Source organism: Lampris incognitus, chromosome 14 (genome assembly GCF_029633865.1).
Source record: "Lampris incognitus isolate fLamInc1 chromosome 14, fLamInc1.hap2, whole genome shotgun sequence".
Taxonomy (NCBI): Eukaryota; Metazoa; Chordata; class Actinopteri; order Lampriformes; family Lampridae; genus Lampris; species Lampris incognitus.
The window spans coordinates 42591342-42609302 of record NC_079224.1 but is presented as its reverse complement, the minus strand read 5'-3'; the positions used below and the strand labels follow the sequence as shown (position 1 = coordinate 42609302).

The 17961-nt window shown below is 47.0% G+C and overlaps 1 protein-coding gene across 1 annotated transcript in view; it reads right to left on the bottom strand.

The window, feature by feature from the left end:
• Positions 1 to 17961, bottom strand: part of LOC130124471 (calsyntenin-2-like) — a 235324-nt gene that overhangs the window by 99259 nt on the left and 118104 nt on the right. Inside the window, 2 exon segments of the mRNA XM_056293925.1 lie at positions 1 to 30; positions 6029 to 6178. Coding sequence (XP_056149900.1) covers positions 1 to 30; positions 6029 to 6178 — 180 coding nt within the window.

The following is a 17961-nucleotide window of genomic DNA, read 5'->3' as shown; positions in this document are numbered from 1 at the left end:
CCGGCTCATAGTCCACACGTTTGTTCCAGCCTGAAAAGGGAAAACACAGCAGATCTTTCATTGTAACGTCTCTGCTGGACGTGAACCCGACTTCTAATCAACTCGCTCACAAACGGGCATTTAGCCTCATGTTCGGCTGCACCGTCTGCGTAGATTCGCAGGAGGGGGGGGGGTTGTGACCCTTTTACAGATGTTTATGAGTGAGTCCATCTCAAACAAATATGCTTTTTTTAAGACGTTCAAGATGTTGTGTTTTTTAAAAATTAACATTATAATCCCCACTGGCAAGAAAATTGGAAAACTATATATTCTTTCTAAGTCTCCCCCTCGTATTCGGTCACTTGGTGTTGCCCGTGTGGTTTCATTCAGATAGGATTTCACATGAACCCCATCGAAAGATATGCAAGTAAGACGTTGTCCATCACCTTTAACCTGCTCAAACAAATCAATCTTTAAATGAACATCCAGTCAGGATATGAGGTAAACAACATGTAATGGTACTGCCAGGCAACAAGAAAGAAAGCCACTTCATTATGTCATTACACAGGTTACAACGAATTCATCCTCCGCATGTAACCCGTCCTATTGTATAGGAGCAGCGGGCAGCTGCAGCGCCCCGGGGATCAACTCCAGTTCTTCTTTCCACTGCCTTGCTCAGGGGCACGGGCAGGAGTATTAACCCTAACATGCATGTCTTTTGGACGGTGGGAGCAAACCGGAGCATCCGGAGGAAACCCACACAGACACGGGGAGAACATGCAAACTCCACACAGAAAGGACCTGGGACGGCCCGGGGTTCGAACCCAGGACCTTCTTGCTGTGAGGCAACAGTGCTGACCACTGGACCACCGTGCCGCCCTGTTACAAACCTCATACGATGTTCGGGTGCCGACGCATTCACAACAAAGACACACAACAGTTATGTGTCCTCGTTGGTTTATTAAATACAGCTTTATTTGATATACGATGATAATAATAATAAGCTTAACCGCATCGCTTGTGGAGTTGTTTGTAATGCCAACTCTACACAGGCGTTTGTGCCATTATATTGAGCACCCGTCTATAAATGACAAAAACACAGAGCGCTTTTATCCGTCTTCCATTTGTGAGACATTCAAAGATTTATTTATCTGACGTTTTTTTTGGGGGTGGGGGGGATTTCCCCCCTTTTTTCTTCCCAATTGTATCCGGCCAATTACCCACTCTTTCCCGAGCTGTCCTGGTCTCTGCTCCACCCCCTCTGCCGATCCGGGGAGGGCTGCAGACTACCACATGCCTCCTCCCATACATGTGGAGTCGCCGGCCGCTTCTTTACACCTGACAGTGAGGAGTTTCACCGGGGGGACGTAGCACGTGGCAGGATCACGCTATTCGCCACAGTTCCCCCTCCCCCCTGAAGAGGCACCCCGACCAACCAGAGGAGGCGCTAGCGCAGCAACCAGGACACATACCCACATCTGACTTTCCACCCGCGGACACGGCCAATTGTGTCTGTAGGGACACCCGACCAAGCCGGAGGTAACACGGGGACTCGATCCGGCAATTCCCATATTGGTAGGCAACGGAATAGACCGCCACACCGACCGGACGCCCCTATTTATCTGATTTTGAATCAGCCCCACCATTGTGGGTCCTTTTCCACTCCTGCACACAGCAGCTGTCTTTATTCAAATAGCTTCATGTCAGCCTGACAAACGCAGACGATCACATGTCTAGAAGTCAAGTCCCGCCGCAGATGGTCCTCTGTTCTTTACTGTGAGCACACTTATCTTGGAAAAAAATATACGTACATGACAGCTAACTTTGGAGCACTTTTCATCAAGGGAAATTTCAAAGTATGTGTGATGTGAGAGAGTTAATGATAGTCTTTTTGCAGGGGATGATGCCCTCCTGGGACTTGTCCTTCTTGTTCCAGTGTTACGCTTCCATTAGCTGTAATACGCATCAGGGTGACACACGGGGATGCACAGCCAACACAGCTGTAATGAGTGTGTGTGTGTGTGTGTGTGTGTGTGTGCAGGTAAGAGGGCTGACAACAGTTGTTATCACTGGAACAGAACGAAGGCCAAAATTTCAAAGAGGAAGTGAGGGCAAGAGAGGGAGAGGGAGGGAGAGAGAGAGAGAGCATGAGAGATAGAGAGGGGGGGGGGAGAGCGAGCATGAGAGAGAGCGAGTGAGTGAAATGGATGGTGACCAGGTAAAAGGAGGGATAGATGTGCAGGCGGAGGCTGATATGAAGCTAAATTCGACCCCATCTGAAGGATTCCAGCGGGCTCTGAGAAAAAAGAAGAAGTAAAAGCAGCGCTGACCCTGATACGGACCGTAGAGAAGGGAATGGTGTGTGAATGCATCTCTGCATTATGCATAATTTATGGCTAAGAGATAGTGAGGGCTTTACTGCAAAATTATACAATCCGACCACTTTATGACCCACATCGTGATGTACCCCGGTAATGAGGTTGTTAGCGGACCGCGATAATGTTGTGTTAAACTAAGCAATTCTCTTAAGATCCATAACGCTGTGAGCCGCCACCGCTCTAATCCCATCTGCATCTTCTAAGGACGAGAATAAGATTTGTAAAAACCTTGATGTATAGAGCACTTTTTGAATCAACTTTATTATACAATGCTTTACAACCCCCCCCCCCCAAAATAATGACTATAACAGATTCACAAAATACAATAAAAAACATCCCATTCTGCAAGTCCCCCGATTACTGCTAATGTCCCGAATTTATCTTGATTTTTTTTAAACAGACTGGTATCCTGGAATCTCAAGAACCCCCCTTTTCTCCCCAGTTGTATTCGGCCAATTACCCCACTTTTCCGAGCCGTCCTGGTCACTGCTCCACCCCCTCTGCCGGTCTGGGGAGGGCTGCAGACTACCACACGCCTCCTCCCATACATGTGGCATCGCCAGCCGCTTCTTTTCACCTGACAGTGAGGAGTTTCACCAGGGGGACGTAGCGTGTGGGAGGATCAAGCTATTCCCCCAGTTCCCTCCCCCCCCCGAACAGGCGCCCCGACTGACCAGAGAGAGGCGCTAGTGCAGCGATCAGGACACACACCCACTTCTGGCTTTCTGCAGACACGGCCAGTTGTATCTGTAGGGATGCCCCACCAAGCCAGAGGTAACACGGGGATCTGAACTCGCGATCCCCATGTTGGTAGGCAACGGAATAGACCTCCACACCACCCAGACACCCGATCTCAAGAATCTTAAACCTCTTTAACCAACCACTAACGTCATCCGTCCGGATTCATACCATATTATTTCATTAAGTAACGTACAGCTAGCCCTGTGATGGCCTGGCGGCCTGCCCAGGGTGTCTCCCCGCCTGCAGCCCAATGACTGCTGAGATACGTTCCAGCATCCCCCTGATCCTGAGAGCAGGATAAGCGGTTTGGATAATGATGACCACATCCTGCAAGTGCTTGTGTATTTTTCTAACAGCAAATCAAAGAAACAAAGAGAAAAAGAGTCTCTGTCTCTCTCTCTCTCTGTCTCTCGCTCTCTCTCTCTGTCTCTCTCAGGACTTACTAGAGTGCCAGTTCTACAGGTCTACAGAGCCCCATCTGAAGATGACATTTACTTGAAGTGGCCTGCCATTTCAGATCCCTTCCCTAAACACGTGCTCCCCCTCCCTCCGTGTTGAGAAGCATCGCTGCAGCTTTGGCACTTGTGTCCCCCTTGTGTTGCTCTGACACTGCACCGCAAACAAACACAATCTTATCAAAGGATCCCATCTTGTGTTAAGTCGCACAGGCTCGTTTTAAGACACTGTTGGCAAAATTTTCTCATCCCGCTTGCAGGTTACGTTGCTTTTTTTTTTCCCAAGAAAGTGCACTTGTTTCATGATTATAAAGAGACTCGTCAAAAGGACTTTTCACTAAACAGGAAAAGAACTTAGTAAAAGAGGTCCTTTTATCATGAAACAAGTGCATATTCTTGAAACAAGCATTAGCATATGCTAGTAATATATGCTAGTAAGGGTGAGCCCATCTGATGTGAGATGGGGTCACATAAGCTTCCCATGGGCGGACGTGAGGAATGAATCAAAAGGTCTCGTTTTACCTGTTTCCCACTACCGCGTCTTCAGAGCTACACTCACGGTCCTAAAGGTCTCTGCAGTCCTACCAGGGAGGGTTTCACAAGGACTTATCAATGTGAAACAAATGTTTAAACCACACGTTGTGACGGACTGTGCTGTTCATTTTGAAATCTAAGATGGTTCCCCCCTGCTGCACTTCTTCGTTGTATGTTTTGGTAGTGTATAGTTAAGTTTGAGGACGGTGCTGCTGTCTGCTGTACTGTCGTTACCATAACGTACAGCGAAGATGTGCAGCAGGGGGGCGCCCGGGTAGCGTAGCGGTCTATTCTGTTGCCTGCCAACACGGGGATCGCTGGTTCGAAACCCCATGTTACCTCCGGCTTGGTCGGGCGTCCCCACAGACACAATTGGCGGTGTCTGCGGGTGGGAAGCCGGATGTGGGTATGTGCCCTGGTCGCTGCACTAGCGCCTCCTCTGGTCGGTTGGGGCACCTGTTCGGGGGGGAGGGGGAACTGAGGGGAATAGCGTGATCCTCCCACGCACTACGTCCCCCTGGTGAAACTCCTCACTGTCAGGTGAAAGGACTCCACATGTATCTGAGGAGCCATGTGGTAGTCTGCAGCCCTCCCCGGATCGGAACAGGGGGTGGAGCAGCGACCGGGACGGCTCGGAAGAGTGGGGTAATTGGTCGGGTACAATTGGGGAGAAAAGGGGGGTGGGGGATGATGTTGGTCACGCTTGTGGATCGGCCTCTGTATCTCCACCCGGATGATAAACTCATCTCCCTCCCCTCTACTTTTAAATACACCTTCACACAACAGCAGCGGCCTGGTCGACTCCGGCAATACGTTTGTTCTTTTCCCCCTAATTGGTCTGAGTGAATTCTCTCAGGTCTCTCTGTCTTTATCTCTTTGTATCTCTCCCTCTTTTACCAGGTATACCTGCTATGTTGTTAGAGCTGGAGCAGTTACCACACTCCCCCCCACCCCACCCCCCCCCCCGCCTTCCTCTCTTGTTCTTGACTCCCGGAACACTGTCAGTCCTGACAGGTGAAGCAGATCAACTCTCTCGTGTCGAAGCTTCACCCAATAAAACTGCTCCATCAACTCCACAGCTTTATTTACTCTTTGTTTCCCGTCCTGCATGTCAGGCCTCCCCACTTCCAAGAGAGAGAGAGAGAGAGAGAGAGAGAGAGAGAGAGAGAGAGAGAGAGAGAGAGAGAGAGAGAGAGAGAAGAGCCTTCCAGAGGACATGCACAAACTGGCTTTTTCAAGTTCTTTTGTTCTTTCCTTTCTCAATTCTTACTCCTTCCTTCTTCCCTCCCTCACATTCTCTATTTCTTCTTTCTTTCTTTCCTTCCTTCCATCCTATCATCTTTCCACCACCCCTCCTTTTTCTCTTACTTCTTACTTCCCTTCTATTCTCATCTTTCCTTCCTTATTTCTACCTTCCTTCCTTCCTTCCGTCCTGCCTTTCTTTCTTCCACCCTATTGTCCCTCTTTCCCCTTGCTTTCTTACTTCCTTCTTTCCTAGCGTTCTGCCCTCCCCTCCTTCCTGTCGCCCGACTTCCCTTTCTTTTTCCTCCTTCTTTGCTTTACTTCTTTTCCTTCCTTCCCTTTTTATGTCCTTACTTTCTCGCTTACCTCCTTTCTTCCTCCCTTCCATGTCTTTCTGCCATTTTGTCCTTCTTCGTTCTTCCTTCTTCCCTCCTTTTTACTTGGTTCCACCAATCCATCCTTCCTTCCTTCCTTCTTCTCTCCCCTTTCCCCTTCCTTCCATCCTTCTTTTCATCCATTTCTGCTTTCTTTTTATTTTTCTGTACATCGAGGTATTCAGTCATAACTATCGTGACAGTTGATTGTGTCAGCATCGGTCTGCCCCCACTGTCGGCTAAAACACCTTCACCAGGACACCTCGTGATGGGAGGAAGAGGAAGGTGGGCATAAAAACAGCATTTTCATTGTTTCAACTCTGACCTTGCCATCCAGGTTTGCAGACCGGCTTGACCTCGATTTGCACGGCGGCGCTCTCTTTTGCCGTCTTCTGACCACAGTCGAAGGCCGTCACCATGAACTGGTAGCTCCTCTGCTTGTCGTAGCTCAGCCGCTCGGTGTTTCTGATGTTTCCTATGGCAAGAACCAGAGGGAATACTGATATGAATATTAATACGTATATATTAATATATATATAAAAGAATGGTTATTGTTAATTCTCATAGTAGATGTAAAGAGTTTTAGTTATTTAGAGGAAGACAAAGTGAAAGGAACTTTCTTTTATCTAAGTTATTTATTCTATGTGTTCATTTATCAGGAACCATGCATGATTTCTTTTAACTTAAAGCGAAAGAGATGCTTTATACCCGATTTCGCTAACAGTTAAAGCCAATCTGCAGTTCCCGGGCAGAGAGATTTAAGAAGTGATGTACAAGACAAGATGCACAATGCAATCATAACAGAACACACAAAACACACAATGAAATCATAAATTTGCAAAAAATTACTACTTCACAACAAACCGCCGCCCCTTCTGCCCTTTCACTTGCAAATTAACAATCAAATTGCAAGGGTTTACGATTACTAATAATTTACGATATAACCCCCACCCACATCAACACGCATGCAGAGCTTTGCTCCATTGGAAGCCTTCTTCTCAGTACTGGGAATCAGAGGATGTCGCTACACATTTGCATTTTCATCTTTTGTCACAATTCGTTGCAACATCATCGTTCTCTGTCCCATCCTTACCAAACAGATTCAGATCAGGGTTAATAAATAATTAGGGCACGTAAACTGGCGGAGACTGCGGGACTATGGTTTTTTCCTATATGGTACGGGCAAGTGGACGAGGCTGGCTGATGAAGATGACGGAAGATGAGGGACAAGGTCAGTATTTGTCAGTATGCAGGGCAGGGTGTGAAATGATGAGCAATATGTGTGCTGTGCTTTTAAGAGGAAGTCACGTGTAGAACTCAAAACTTTATTTTGCGTTTGATGCTTTAAACAACGTTCATGTGTGAGACTGACGTCCAGATGATCCTTGAGATAAACAGCTAACATCCAAACGCTGTCACATCCCTCCTCCTATCGCCCATGTTTTTTTATCGGCTGCTGCCAGACTCGCTGACCTTTTGAGGACAACTGAATCTATTTTTTGTTGTTTGTGTCCTCAGGCTTTGTGGTATGAAAGACCGTCAGTCTGAATCCAGTCTGGAAGGGGAGGATAAGAGACGAGCGGAGATAAGAGGAGGAGAGAGAGAGAGACAGAGAGGAAGAGATGACAGGGACGGAGAGGTGAGATGACGTGCGGAGAGGAAAAGGGAGAGGAAGGAGAGAGAAGAGCGGACAAGAAGATGAAGAGATGTGACAAGACAAAAAGAGAGACAAGGGGCAGGAGATGAGGAGCAAGAGAAGCCTGGACATGTCAGAGGAAAGAGGAGGTGAGGAGGTCGGAGTCGGACGGCATCCACAAACACTCGCTGTCATTCGATCTACAGCCGCCCGGGACGAATGTTAAGGAAGAGCGACTGGATAGCGGCTGTTCTGTGTGTATCACAGCAGGTGTTGGTTCACGTCGAACAAGAAATCAGCAGTCAGATTTAACGTTTCGGGTCTAAAAACCATGACTATGACAGAATACAACATTCAGCAACAAGGTTTTCTGTCTGTACATTCTTTATACCGTCATCATAACTGTTCTCAATTGTTTCAAGAACTGTGGGGGAGTGGTCTAGTTGTCATTAATATTCATTAGCTGCCTATTGAGTGACATGTACGAGCAAAGGTTGCCGGTAAGGGTGGGCAATCTGACTGGCTGTATGTAAATGAGTGTCTGATGACATCATGAGTATCAGGGGGGGAAAAAAAATCGGCTGAGCGAAGCTGAACTAGGACTGTCAAAATTGACCAAAAATGACGTTCGATTATTCCTTCTAAAAAACACAAAGGTTCGAACCCATTTGAATATATTTTTGTGCATTATGTCCATAAGAGGGCAAACCAGCGTGAGAGACATAACTACTTGTACAGGGATATTGTCTTTTAAAAGATCTACATACCTACACATTACAAAATAAACAAATAAAATAATGTCCTATACCATAACACTTCATTTAAAGACCATAGTGTTCTCTCTCTTACTCTCTCTCTCTTCGCTGTGGTTGGGTCGCCGAGTGAGAAATGAGAAAGTGCCGTCTCTTGGAGCAAGACGAATGATTCGTAATTGATGTGTTATTCGACAGCCTAATTTTCATAGCGATCAGGTAATATTCATGCTGGTTTACAGAAAATATTTGATAGTATTTTTCCATCTTTGCTGAGCAAGAGTTTTGCGAGAAAGGAACTCAAGGTCCCAACTCTTGTCCCAAATATAGGCCGGCTGTATTCAGTGGTCGAAGTAAATAAAAGTACAGGCTATTAACTGAAGTTTTACGGTACACAGAATGGACATTCAATGCTCTGAGTGAGCTGTGCTGTGATAAACATGGAACAACAATTATCTCTTCCTTTACATGAAACTGGGCACCTACAGGGCATGAAGCTTCCGTATTCCATCCATCCATCATCTGACCCGCCTATCCTGCTCTCAGGCTTGTGGGGATGCTGCAGCCTATCCCAGCAGTCATTGGGCAGCAGGCGGAGAGGCACCCTGGACAGGCTGCGAGGCCGTCACAAGGCCCACACACACACACACATTCATACCTAGGGACAATTTAGTACATCCGATCCACCTGACCTACATGTCTTTGGACTGTGGGACAAAACCGGCGCCCCCGGAGGAAACCCACGCAGACACGGGGAAAACATGCAAACTCCACACAGAGGACGACCCCCAAGATTGGACTACCCCGGGGCTCGAACCCAGGACCTTCTTGTTGTGAGGCGACCGCGCTGACCACTGTGCCACCCGCTTATGTATTCATCATTGAATATCAATCCAGTCTTTACAGTAGCCTACACTTTTGCAATGTTTTTGTTTAAATACATTTAAGGCACACAATTCTGAGAAATGTGATAAAGAAGTTTTACCCCGAGGGATAATTTACAATAAAGTGCTATTAAAAATGGAAAAGCAGACTACTTATATCATTGACGCTAGAACTCCCAAAATGCTAGCATTAAAAAAAAAAGAAGGAAAAAAAAACATAAAACTGACTCAACTGGCTCAGCATTTTATTCCACTGTCACTACCAGGCCTTAAGGCCTACAGGTTATTTGCCAAAAACACAAGACAGTCCACATCTGAAGAGGCCAGTGCAGATCTGTTTTTATTCACTATATCCCCAGCAGAGGAAAAGAAGCGTTCATAATGCTCCGAGGATCCAGGGATGGAAAGATATTTCTTTGCTATCTGGGCGACACGAGGGTATCTCCAACAGCCCGGGGTTTTCCACCACATGAGAGGATTTTGTTGAGGATTTTTGTCGAGACTCTTGCTCATACACCGACATGAACGAGGCGATGGAAGCGTGGATCCAGGTAACTAGCTTTGTTCAACAGCATCAATGCGCCCTTTTCCTCGCTATACCGCTTCTCCAGATGGGTGATTATCAGTCTTCATTTCTGTCAACGCAGCCGATTCTGATTCGTCTGGCGTCTGCTCGCTCAGTTGAGAGAGCAGGACGTGTTTTAAAGGCAGTACAGCCGACGCAATTGGATATTTGTCGGCCGACAATGCTTCCGTTGCAACTTTGAAAGGTTTAAGGAGCTCTTGTTCCTGTAGGAAATAAATACGCGCTAATATTAGGAAATGTTTGCGCTTGTCCAGTCTATCAACATTCACAAAAGTTAACAATGTTACCTTAACTTAAAGTCAGGGTCACCATTCTACCCATTTTTTAAAGACTCATTCTGGATCAGCACTAAGTGCCTATAAGCAAGGCATTTCATACACTGCGCTCACCTTATCCATGAGGTACCATTTGCTTGTGGTCGGCAGCTCCATTCTCCAGCAGCTCCATGCTTGCTGCTCCCGTGCCCGGCGGATCATATCGTATGTACTCTTCCATCGCGTCGAACAGTCGTTAATCGGTTTTCCCCGTTTTCAATCTCAGAAGTTGTTGTTTCTCCTGGAGGAGGTAGGCAGCCGTCGGTGGTAGATTTGTTGAAATGGGATGCCACCTCTTTCAGCCTGCTTACAAGGGGTTTCAATGGCTCTGACCCCGAGCCCTTTACACACAGCCACGTTGACGGTGTGTGCCACACATGGTATATTTACTGTTTCAAGATGTCTCTCCACGGCAGTGATGTAATTGGCAGCATTGTCTGTTGTGAGGGCAGTCACAGGTTCCCTTTTTATGCTGATGATATTCGAGATTTCTTGAATGTGTTCGCCTAAATTCTCTGCAGTGTGGCTTCCCCTAAGCGCCTTTGTTTCGAGGATGCAGTCGTGCACGTCCGAAATCCTGTGGGCCGTTGCTGTGACACAGGATGCTGTTGCTAGAGAGGTTCACTCATCTGTGGTAAGAGCCGCATCTTTGTCTTTGAGTAAGTCCTTTATTTTGTCTGAGGTGCTGTTGTTGTTTCCTTGGTTCCGATTCCTGACAGAACTCTCTAAAGCCCAGCCCATCAACTACACTGATCGGCCTCATGTCCTTGCATATGAACGAAGTAAGTTTCTTCGTGCAAGCCTCGGATAGTCTGTGGTGGGCGGTGTAAAATATGAGTCAAGACGTGGCTGTTTGGGTGGAGTTCTGGACATCAGGCCATGCTCATTTTGGTGCATATTTTCGAGATGTGCCCTCAGGTTACTAGTAGTGGAACAGTGAGCTAACTGTAGCTTACATAGCTTGCATATGACTTTATCTGAAGGTTCCACAATTTTTCCGTTTTCGGACCAAAATCCGAAGTATTTCCAAATGGGGCTTTTTAGATTGTTCGGAGTGAACTCTCTGCCGTCTTTACCACGTGGTTGTTGTTGAATTATTCGCTTGTCTCATCCATCCATCCATTATCCTGCTCTCAGGGTCGTGGGGATGCTGGAGCCTATCCCAGCAGTCACTGGGCAATGGGCAGGGAGACACCCTGGACAGGCCGCCAAGCCATCACACGGACACACACACACACATTATACCTAGGGACAATGTAGTATGGCCGATTCACCTGACTGACATGTCTTTGGACTGTGGGAGGAAACCGGACCACCCAGAGGAAACCCATGCAGACATGGGGAGAACATGCAAACTCCACACAGAGGACGACCCCCGAGGTTGGACAAACCCGGGGCTCGCTCGTTTCAGCTTGACCTAAATTTCATTTTCAACCAGTGAAAGCGACGTGTGACTCCTGTCCATCATGCAACATGTTCAATGCGGCACCGGTATTTTTCTTTTCAAGGTATACTAAAGCAGTACTCAGAGCAAGTTAGATAGCATCATTTGCAGATCTATTGGAAGAATAGGCAAACGGTCATGGGTCAAGGGTAGCAGGAATGTTACATTTTATACATGATATAACCACCGATCTTTCCAGGCACTTCATAATAATAGAGGTCAAAGCAACAGGTTGATAATCATTAAGGCAAGAGACAAGTGTTTTCTTAAGTACAGGCACAATGGTAGTTTTCTTAAAACCCAGTGGAACCACACACAATGACAGGGACAGGTTAAAAGTGTCAGTAAAAAACTGAGATAGCTGAGCATAACATGCTGAGAGGACATGGAAAGGGATGCCGCCTGGTCCAGCAGCTTTACGACCCCTAAGCCTTTTAAAAGTGTTACCCACATCAGCCTCTATCATCCGTAAAATTGACTTTTTTCCCCGCTTCTGGTGTCGGAAAATGGCAGCATGAATTTATGTTTGCGGCGGCCTCACCCAGTACCATCCATGCAGTGTCTTTGTCCATATCTGCGTCTAAGTTTGTCTTCGTTTGATGGCTGGGACAGCTGGTGCTGGTTCAGCTGGGAGAGCTTGGTCTGCTGCATCCTGTGGGCCCAGGGACCACGGCCCTGCCTGGATCTGCGCCTGAAGAGGAAACACCAAGTGTGGTCTGACAGGACGCGGAAGCGGGGCAGGCTAAGCTAACTGCTAGCCCATGCAGACCGGCAGTTCCGATAACACCGACGGCAGTCTGGCGGCGGCCTCGCCTAGCGTTGACTGTGTTTTTGGTGTCATCATGTGGAGTGCGGGGAGGTGTGTTGAAGGTGTCTGGCTGGGAGAGCTGGTGTTGGATCGGCTGGGGGAGCCTGATCTGCTGCATCCGGTGGGCTGAGAGACCACGGCCCTGCCTGGAGCTGCGCCCGAGGAGGAATCACCGAGGGTGGTCTGACAGGACGCGGAAGCGGAGCAGGCTAAGCTAACTGCTAGCCAATGCAGACCGGCAGTTCCAACAGTCATCCTGGTGCTCGCTCTCTTGGACAGTGAATTTTCTTTTTTGATATGTTGGATATGTGTTTTTAGTTTGGATATATGTGTTCTTGTAGTTTGGCTATGTGTTTTTGCCCCTGTGATGCACTGCTGTGGCCTGGGGGAAACGATATTTTAAACCATTTCATGTACGCAAGTGCATTAAAAGGAAATGACAAATAAATGTTCCCGATTCCTGACTTCACTGGGTGGGTACTGTGCTGCTGTCACTGGGTCCAAGTTGGTAGATTCAAAGCGGCCATAAAAGTTGTTAAGCTCAGCCAGGAGAGACGCAGAGGTATTGATAGCCACACTGTGTTTAGATTTATAGTCCCTAATCGTCTGCAGCCCCCTCCACATGTGCCCTGAGTCGTAGCCACTGGAGTCATTTTCCAGTTTGTCCCTATTTTGTCTTAGTGGCTTTGATGGCGCTCCTTAAGTCATACCTGGATTTCTTTTTTTCTTTTTTTTAGCATTCCTTGTCCCCAGATTTAAAAGCAGTGGTAAACTTCCTCAACCTCCGGCGAATGTCGCTGTTAATCCAGGCCTTCTGGTTGGGGTAAAAGAATAGACCGTACTGGGATACACGTTTCCACACTGAATCTAACATAGCCGGTGACTGATTCAGCATACTCATCCAAACTCAAGGCCTAACCCTTACAGATTGACCAGGCTGTTGAGTCAAAACATCCGTGAAGTTTGGATTCGTGTTCTGTGGTCCAGCACTGTAATGTCCTCACAGTGGACTGCATGTACTTCCACTTTCTGTTTGCAGGTAGGAAGGAAGAGCACTGACCGGAGGTTGGATTTCCCAAAGTGAGGTCATGGGAAAGACCTGTAAGCTGCCTTGATCGTGAAGTAATAGTGGTTGAGAGTCTTACTGCCTCTGGTTAGGCAGGTGACATTGGTAAAATTTTGGTAGCACAGATTTAAGGTCACAGTGGTTAAAGTCCCCTGCCACAATCGAAATTGCCTCCGGGTGCAAGATATCCTGCCTGCTAATAGCGCCACGCAGTTCGTCCAGCATCACTGCGGCAGTATGCAGACTGCAGTTAACAACACACAGGGGAAGTCCCTTGGGAGGTAGAATGGTCTACATTTATTCCCATTTTTGCCTTTGCTGGTTTTATTTCATTTGTAAGGCACTTAGTAACATTAAGAAAAGTGCTGTATAAATGAAATGTATTATTTATTAATTATTATTACACCACCTTATTGTTAGTTGCTGCAACACCGGTGAACAGAACAGACAGACTATTTCCACGTGAGTGCACCATGAATTATTAACAAGCATACGCCACCCTCCCTTGCCAGTGATCGTCACGGCTGCTCCATGTGGTGCACAGAAAACCCCTCCGGTTGTGTAGACCTACCAGATGTATTAGGGCCCGGCCAAATCTCTGTACGGCAGAACACAAAACAGTCCTTCATGGACCCTCTGAGAGCTTATTCGGCAATGACGTTCATCCAGCTTGGTGTCAAGGGACCAAACGTTAGACAGCAGCATGCTAGGCATCGGGGCCCGGTTAGGGTGCCGTCATAGCTTCACCAGGGCACCACCTCGTTTACCTCGACTCCGGAAGCGCTGTCTGCCACCATTACGCCACGGTGGTACCTGTAATCTCTCTTGGCAGGCCCCCCAGCTGGTGGAAATGTCCAATCTTATGTCCCGTATAGTCTGGTGATCATAGGTAATTGTGCAAGATGTGTTTTGTGCAACGAAAGTGACGTATAACACGAAAACAAGCAAAGCGAGAGGAGATCGTAGCGAGTCGCCATAGTACGGTGCCATCTTCCACACGTGTAAACATGATCCATAAAGCATGCGGGATGTGGAGATTTACGTTAGCCTCGTCCTTTGGCTGACTTTATCGGCACGTTCTCGCACACACACACACACACACTAACATTATGCAATGCACACATCTTACAATATACACACCCACCATACAACACATAGACTCATCACACAACACAAAAATACACATACGCCACACACACACACACACACAATACAAATACACACAGACACATTGTGCAACACACATATAGGAAGACACATATGACACACACACAGACATGGCATACAACACACACACACACAGATGAGCACACAGATACACACACACATCATCATCATCATCTTCCCCACATAATACAACACACATCACCCAGACACACACATACACACAAAGCCCCCCAGTCTCGCCTCAGTGTGGGTTTCTCTGCACTTGGATCGATACGCTGTGAGTAAGGAAGAGCTGGGAGCAGATGGCAGAACAGCGCAGGCGACCATCTGGGGAGATGTGCTCTGAACAGAATCAAACTAACAAAAACAGAATCACCATACCTCATGTGACGCCACGAAATTAAAACCCACAATACCAACATTTAAACAACAGCTACCTACTCAAAAATAAAACGTTACTGGGATATACAAATAAAACTGACTTGACTTTCTAAGGTGATTCGTGACAAACTGATGAAAATCTATCACAGAATCAAAACCCTGTTGCATGGTGGGATCGGCCGCAGCAGGATTCTCTTTGTTCTTCATGGCATGAAGCGGTCAGTACATGATGAGCAGGGAAAACCACCGTGAAGCATCGTTTTACAATGGAGAGAGCAATGTCGCCCCCGGTCAAACTATCTGACCTTTAATCCTGTTTGCCACTGCATTTCAAAGCTTGTCCCATCGGGTTCAAGCAGCAATGTGTATCTGTTATTTTAGCCAATGACGTGTGACTGTTTCTTTGTGCACGGGAAATTACACTTGCTACAAGGCATGATAAAAATAAACACAGGATTTTAGATGGGGTTTTTTTTTCTTGAGCAATGGGCCGCACATATTTTGCTACAACCTGTACCACCAGCAAGTGCCCCGCCCACTGGGCGGTCCGTAAGAATATTGCCAATGTTCAACACAGGGTTCGCCGGCTCGAATCCCCGTGTTACCTCCGGCTTGGTCGGGCATCTCTACAGGCACAATTGGCCGTGTCTGCGGGTGGGAAGCCGGATGTGGGTATGTGTGTGGTCGCTGCACTAGCGCCTCCTCTGGTCAGCTAGGGTGCCCATTCAGGGGGGAGGGGGAAACTTGGGGGGGAACAGCGTGATCCTCCCACGCGCTACATCCCCCTGGTGAAACTCCTAACTGTCAGGTGAAAAGAAGCGGCTGGCGACTCCACGTGTATGGGAGGAGGCGTGTGGTAGTCTGCAGCCCTCCCCGGATCAGCAGAGGGGGTGGAGCAGCGACCGGGACGGCTCAGAAGAGTGGGGGTAATACGAGAGATCAGCGTGGCGTCACAACAACAAACAACCTTCTTCCGGTTGGCTAGCTTCGTGGAGTGCAATGTTTACACAACACAGAGGCCAGAGTGGAAACGCGTCTGTAGCAAGGGGTCTGTAAGGTTTGTCCCATGTGTGTATGAAATAAAGAGCATAATAAAGTAATTTTGAGTGCAGATTAAATTAAACTATTGTTTTTGTGTTCATTTTATCTTCAACTTGCTGTGAATAACGTGTGTAAATAACAATACACACGTTTGTTGGATTATGCTCTCTAGCCTAGCTAACGTTATTTGTGTTGGAGCCTAGTCCAACAGTGGGACACTCAGCTCCAACCGGTCTCGAGGCATAATATGCCTATGTCCCATCTCGAGACATTTGTCCACCTCTGGACATTTTGCTCCTAATGGACATTTGGGACATTTTTGGATGGCCTAGCTGAATGAGAAGGTAAGGAGGTGTTCGCGACTAATTAATTAATAACTCTGTTGAAACAAAAATAAAGTAGTAGGCCTAGCTATAGAAAGCTGGGTGTTTCATGAACAATATTATACGTTGTTTTCATTAGTAATGACGCGATCGGGGATTTACGTTACTTTGACTGATGTAAAATGTAGTTAACGTTAGCTAGCGGGTGAAACGGATACACAATCTCCCGCTACACAACGGCAACAATGTTAATTTTTACTTGTAATAAAGTGTCTCCCGCAAATCCGGTCATGAATGGATGGTTTCCATCCTCCTCCCAGTTCAGCACAAGCAAGTCCTCCTGGCAATGTCACTAACTTTGTAACGTTAGCAGTCCTCTTCGTCCGGTTTACCCTCTGTACCCACAGACTTCGCTGGGTAGATTTAGATTTATCTGATGGAAAACGGAAAAAGCCTAAAAACTTGTTTGCCGGGGTACATTTGGCATTACAGCCCCACACACAGCACGATTTCGGCATTTTGAAAATTAATTTGTCTGTTCAACTAGTGCTAGCTAACCGTTATGTACGTTAGCTACTAGGCCCTACCCAGCTACTAGAATCCACCCGGAAGTAGCTTGGCGCTCTTTGTTTACAAACATTCTGATCTCTCGCATTGGCCAATGCAATTGGGGAGAAAGGGGGGGGGGGATATTGTCAATGTTTAACCAGTCTGCTGTGCAGAAAAGGTTGGGGACCCCTGCCGTGGACCATCTGGTCTCAATGTAAACGGTGGATGCGTAGTCAGCCGACAGCGGCAACGCTCATGTGGACAGTGAAAGTTTTTTCAAAGCAGGAATTTGCGTTTGCTTTTTCCCTTCAATCTTTTGTGCACTCAACAATGTTTTTATTTTCTTATTTAGTCATCTAAATGAGCTTCATGACATTATGGCTGTCACAAGCTACAAGGCATATGAACGACGGACGGTATGCCCATTGTTATCGTCACTGCCTCCACCACAACGAACAGCTCAAGGATTCGTGCGTGGATTAGCACGTCATCAGTCTCGACTCTCTCACTCTGAGCTCTGGCAGAGACTCACTCATGTTCAGTCAGGGCTCAGCTAGCCGAGATCACAGGAACAGCACATGCCAATTAGAACGGCTTTTCCCTGCATTAAGCATGCCGTGTGTGGACGGCAGTATTGTGCTGGACCAGATAGCTGGGCCTGATAAAGGATTTATAATAAGATTCAGATAAGGTTTATCTCGGCCAAATCGACTAAGCAGCGGTGTTAATAATTTAAAGGCAGTATTGACCTTGGATTGTGATATCACCGACAGCTGCACAGAGAAAGACACTGTGATAATTCTGATCCCAGCTCTGATACAAAGGTAGCATTAATACTCAGTAATAATGGATGTGATGGTATCATTTATACAAAATGAAAACCTTGCACGCCTGAAAACACAACATGTGGCACATGATTCTGCAATATTGTGTAGTGTGCAAAGCTTGGTGGATTCTACTGGCATGACATTTACTGAACACGGGGAGTAGCATGTAGTGCTGAAGCTAATGGTGTTCATAAAAGCGATGGCATTAGAGTTTGGTTTGATGTGACAGTGGTAAATCTAATTCTGTGAACTATTCTGACACCCTGACATTTTGATTTAAGCAGTACTGACCCTCTTTCATGATGGCACTCGAGGGTAGCTGCATTAACAGGGAAACACACACACACACACACATACATGAAGTCTTTCTTGCTCACTCTTCTCCTCCTACACACTCTGTCTTGCACACACTCATCACCATGACTGAAGACTGCTCGAGGCAGAGAGAGTGTCTGATTCTGCCAAGACTTTATTGACTGA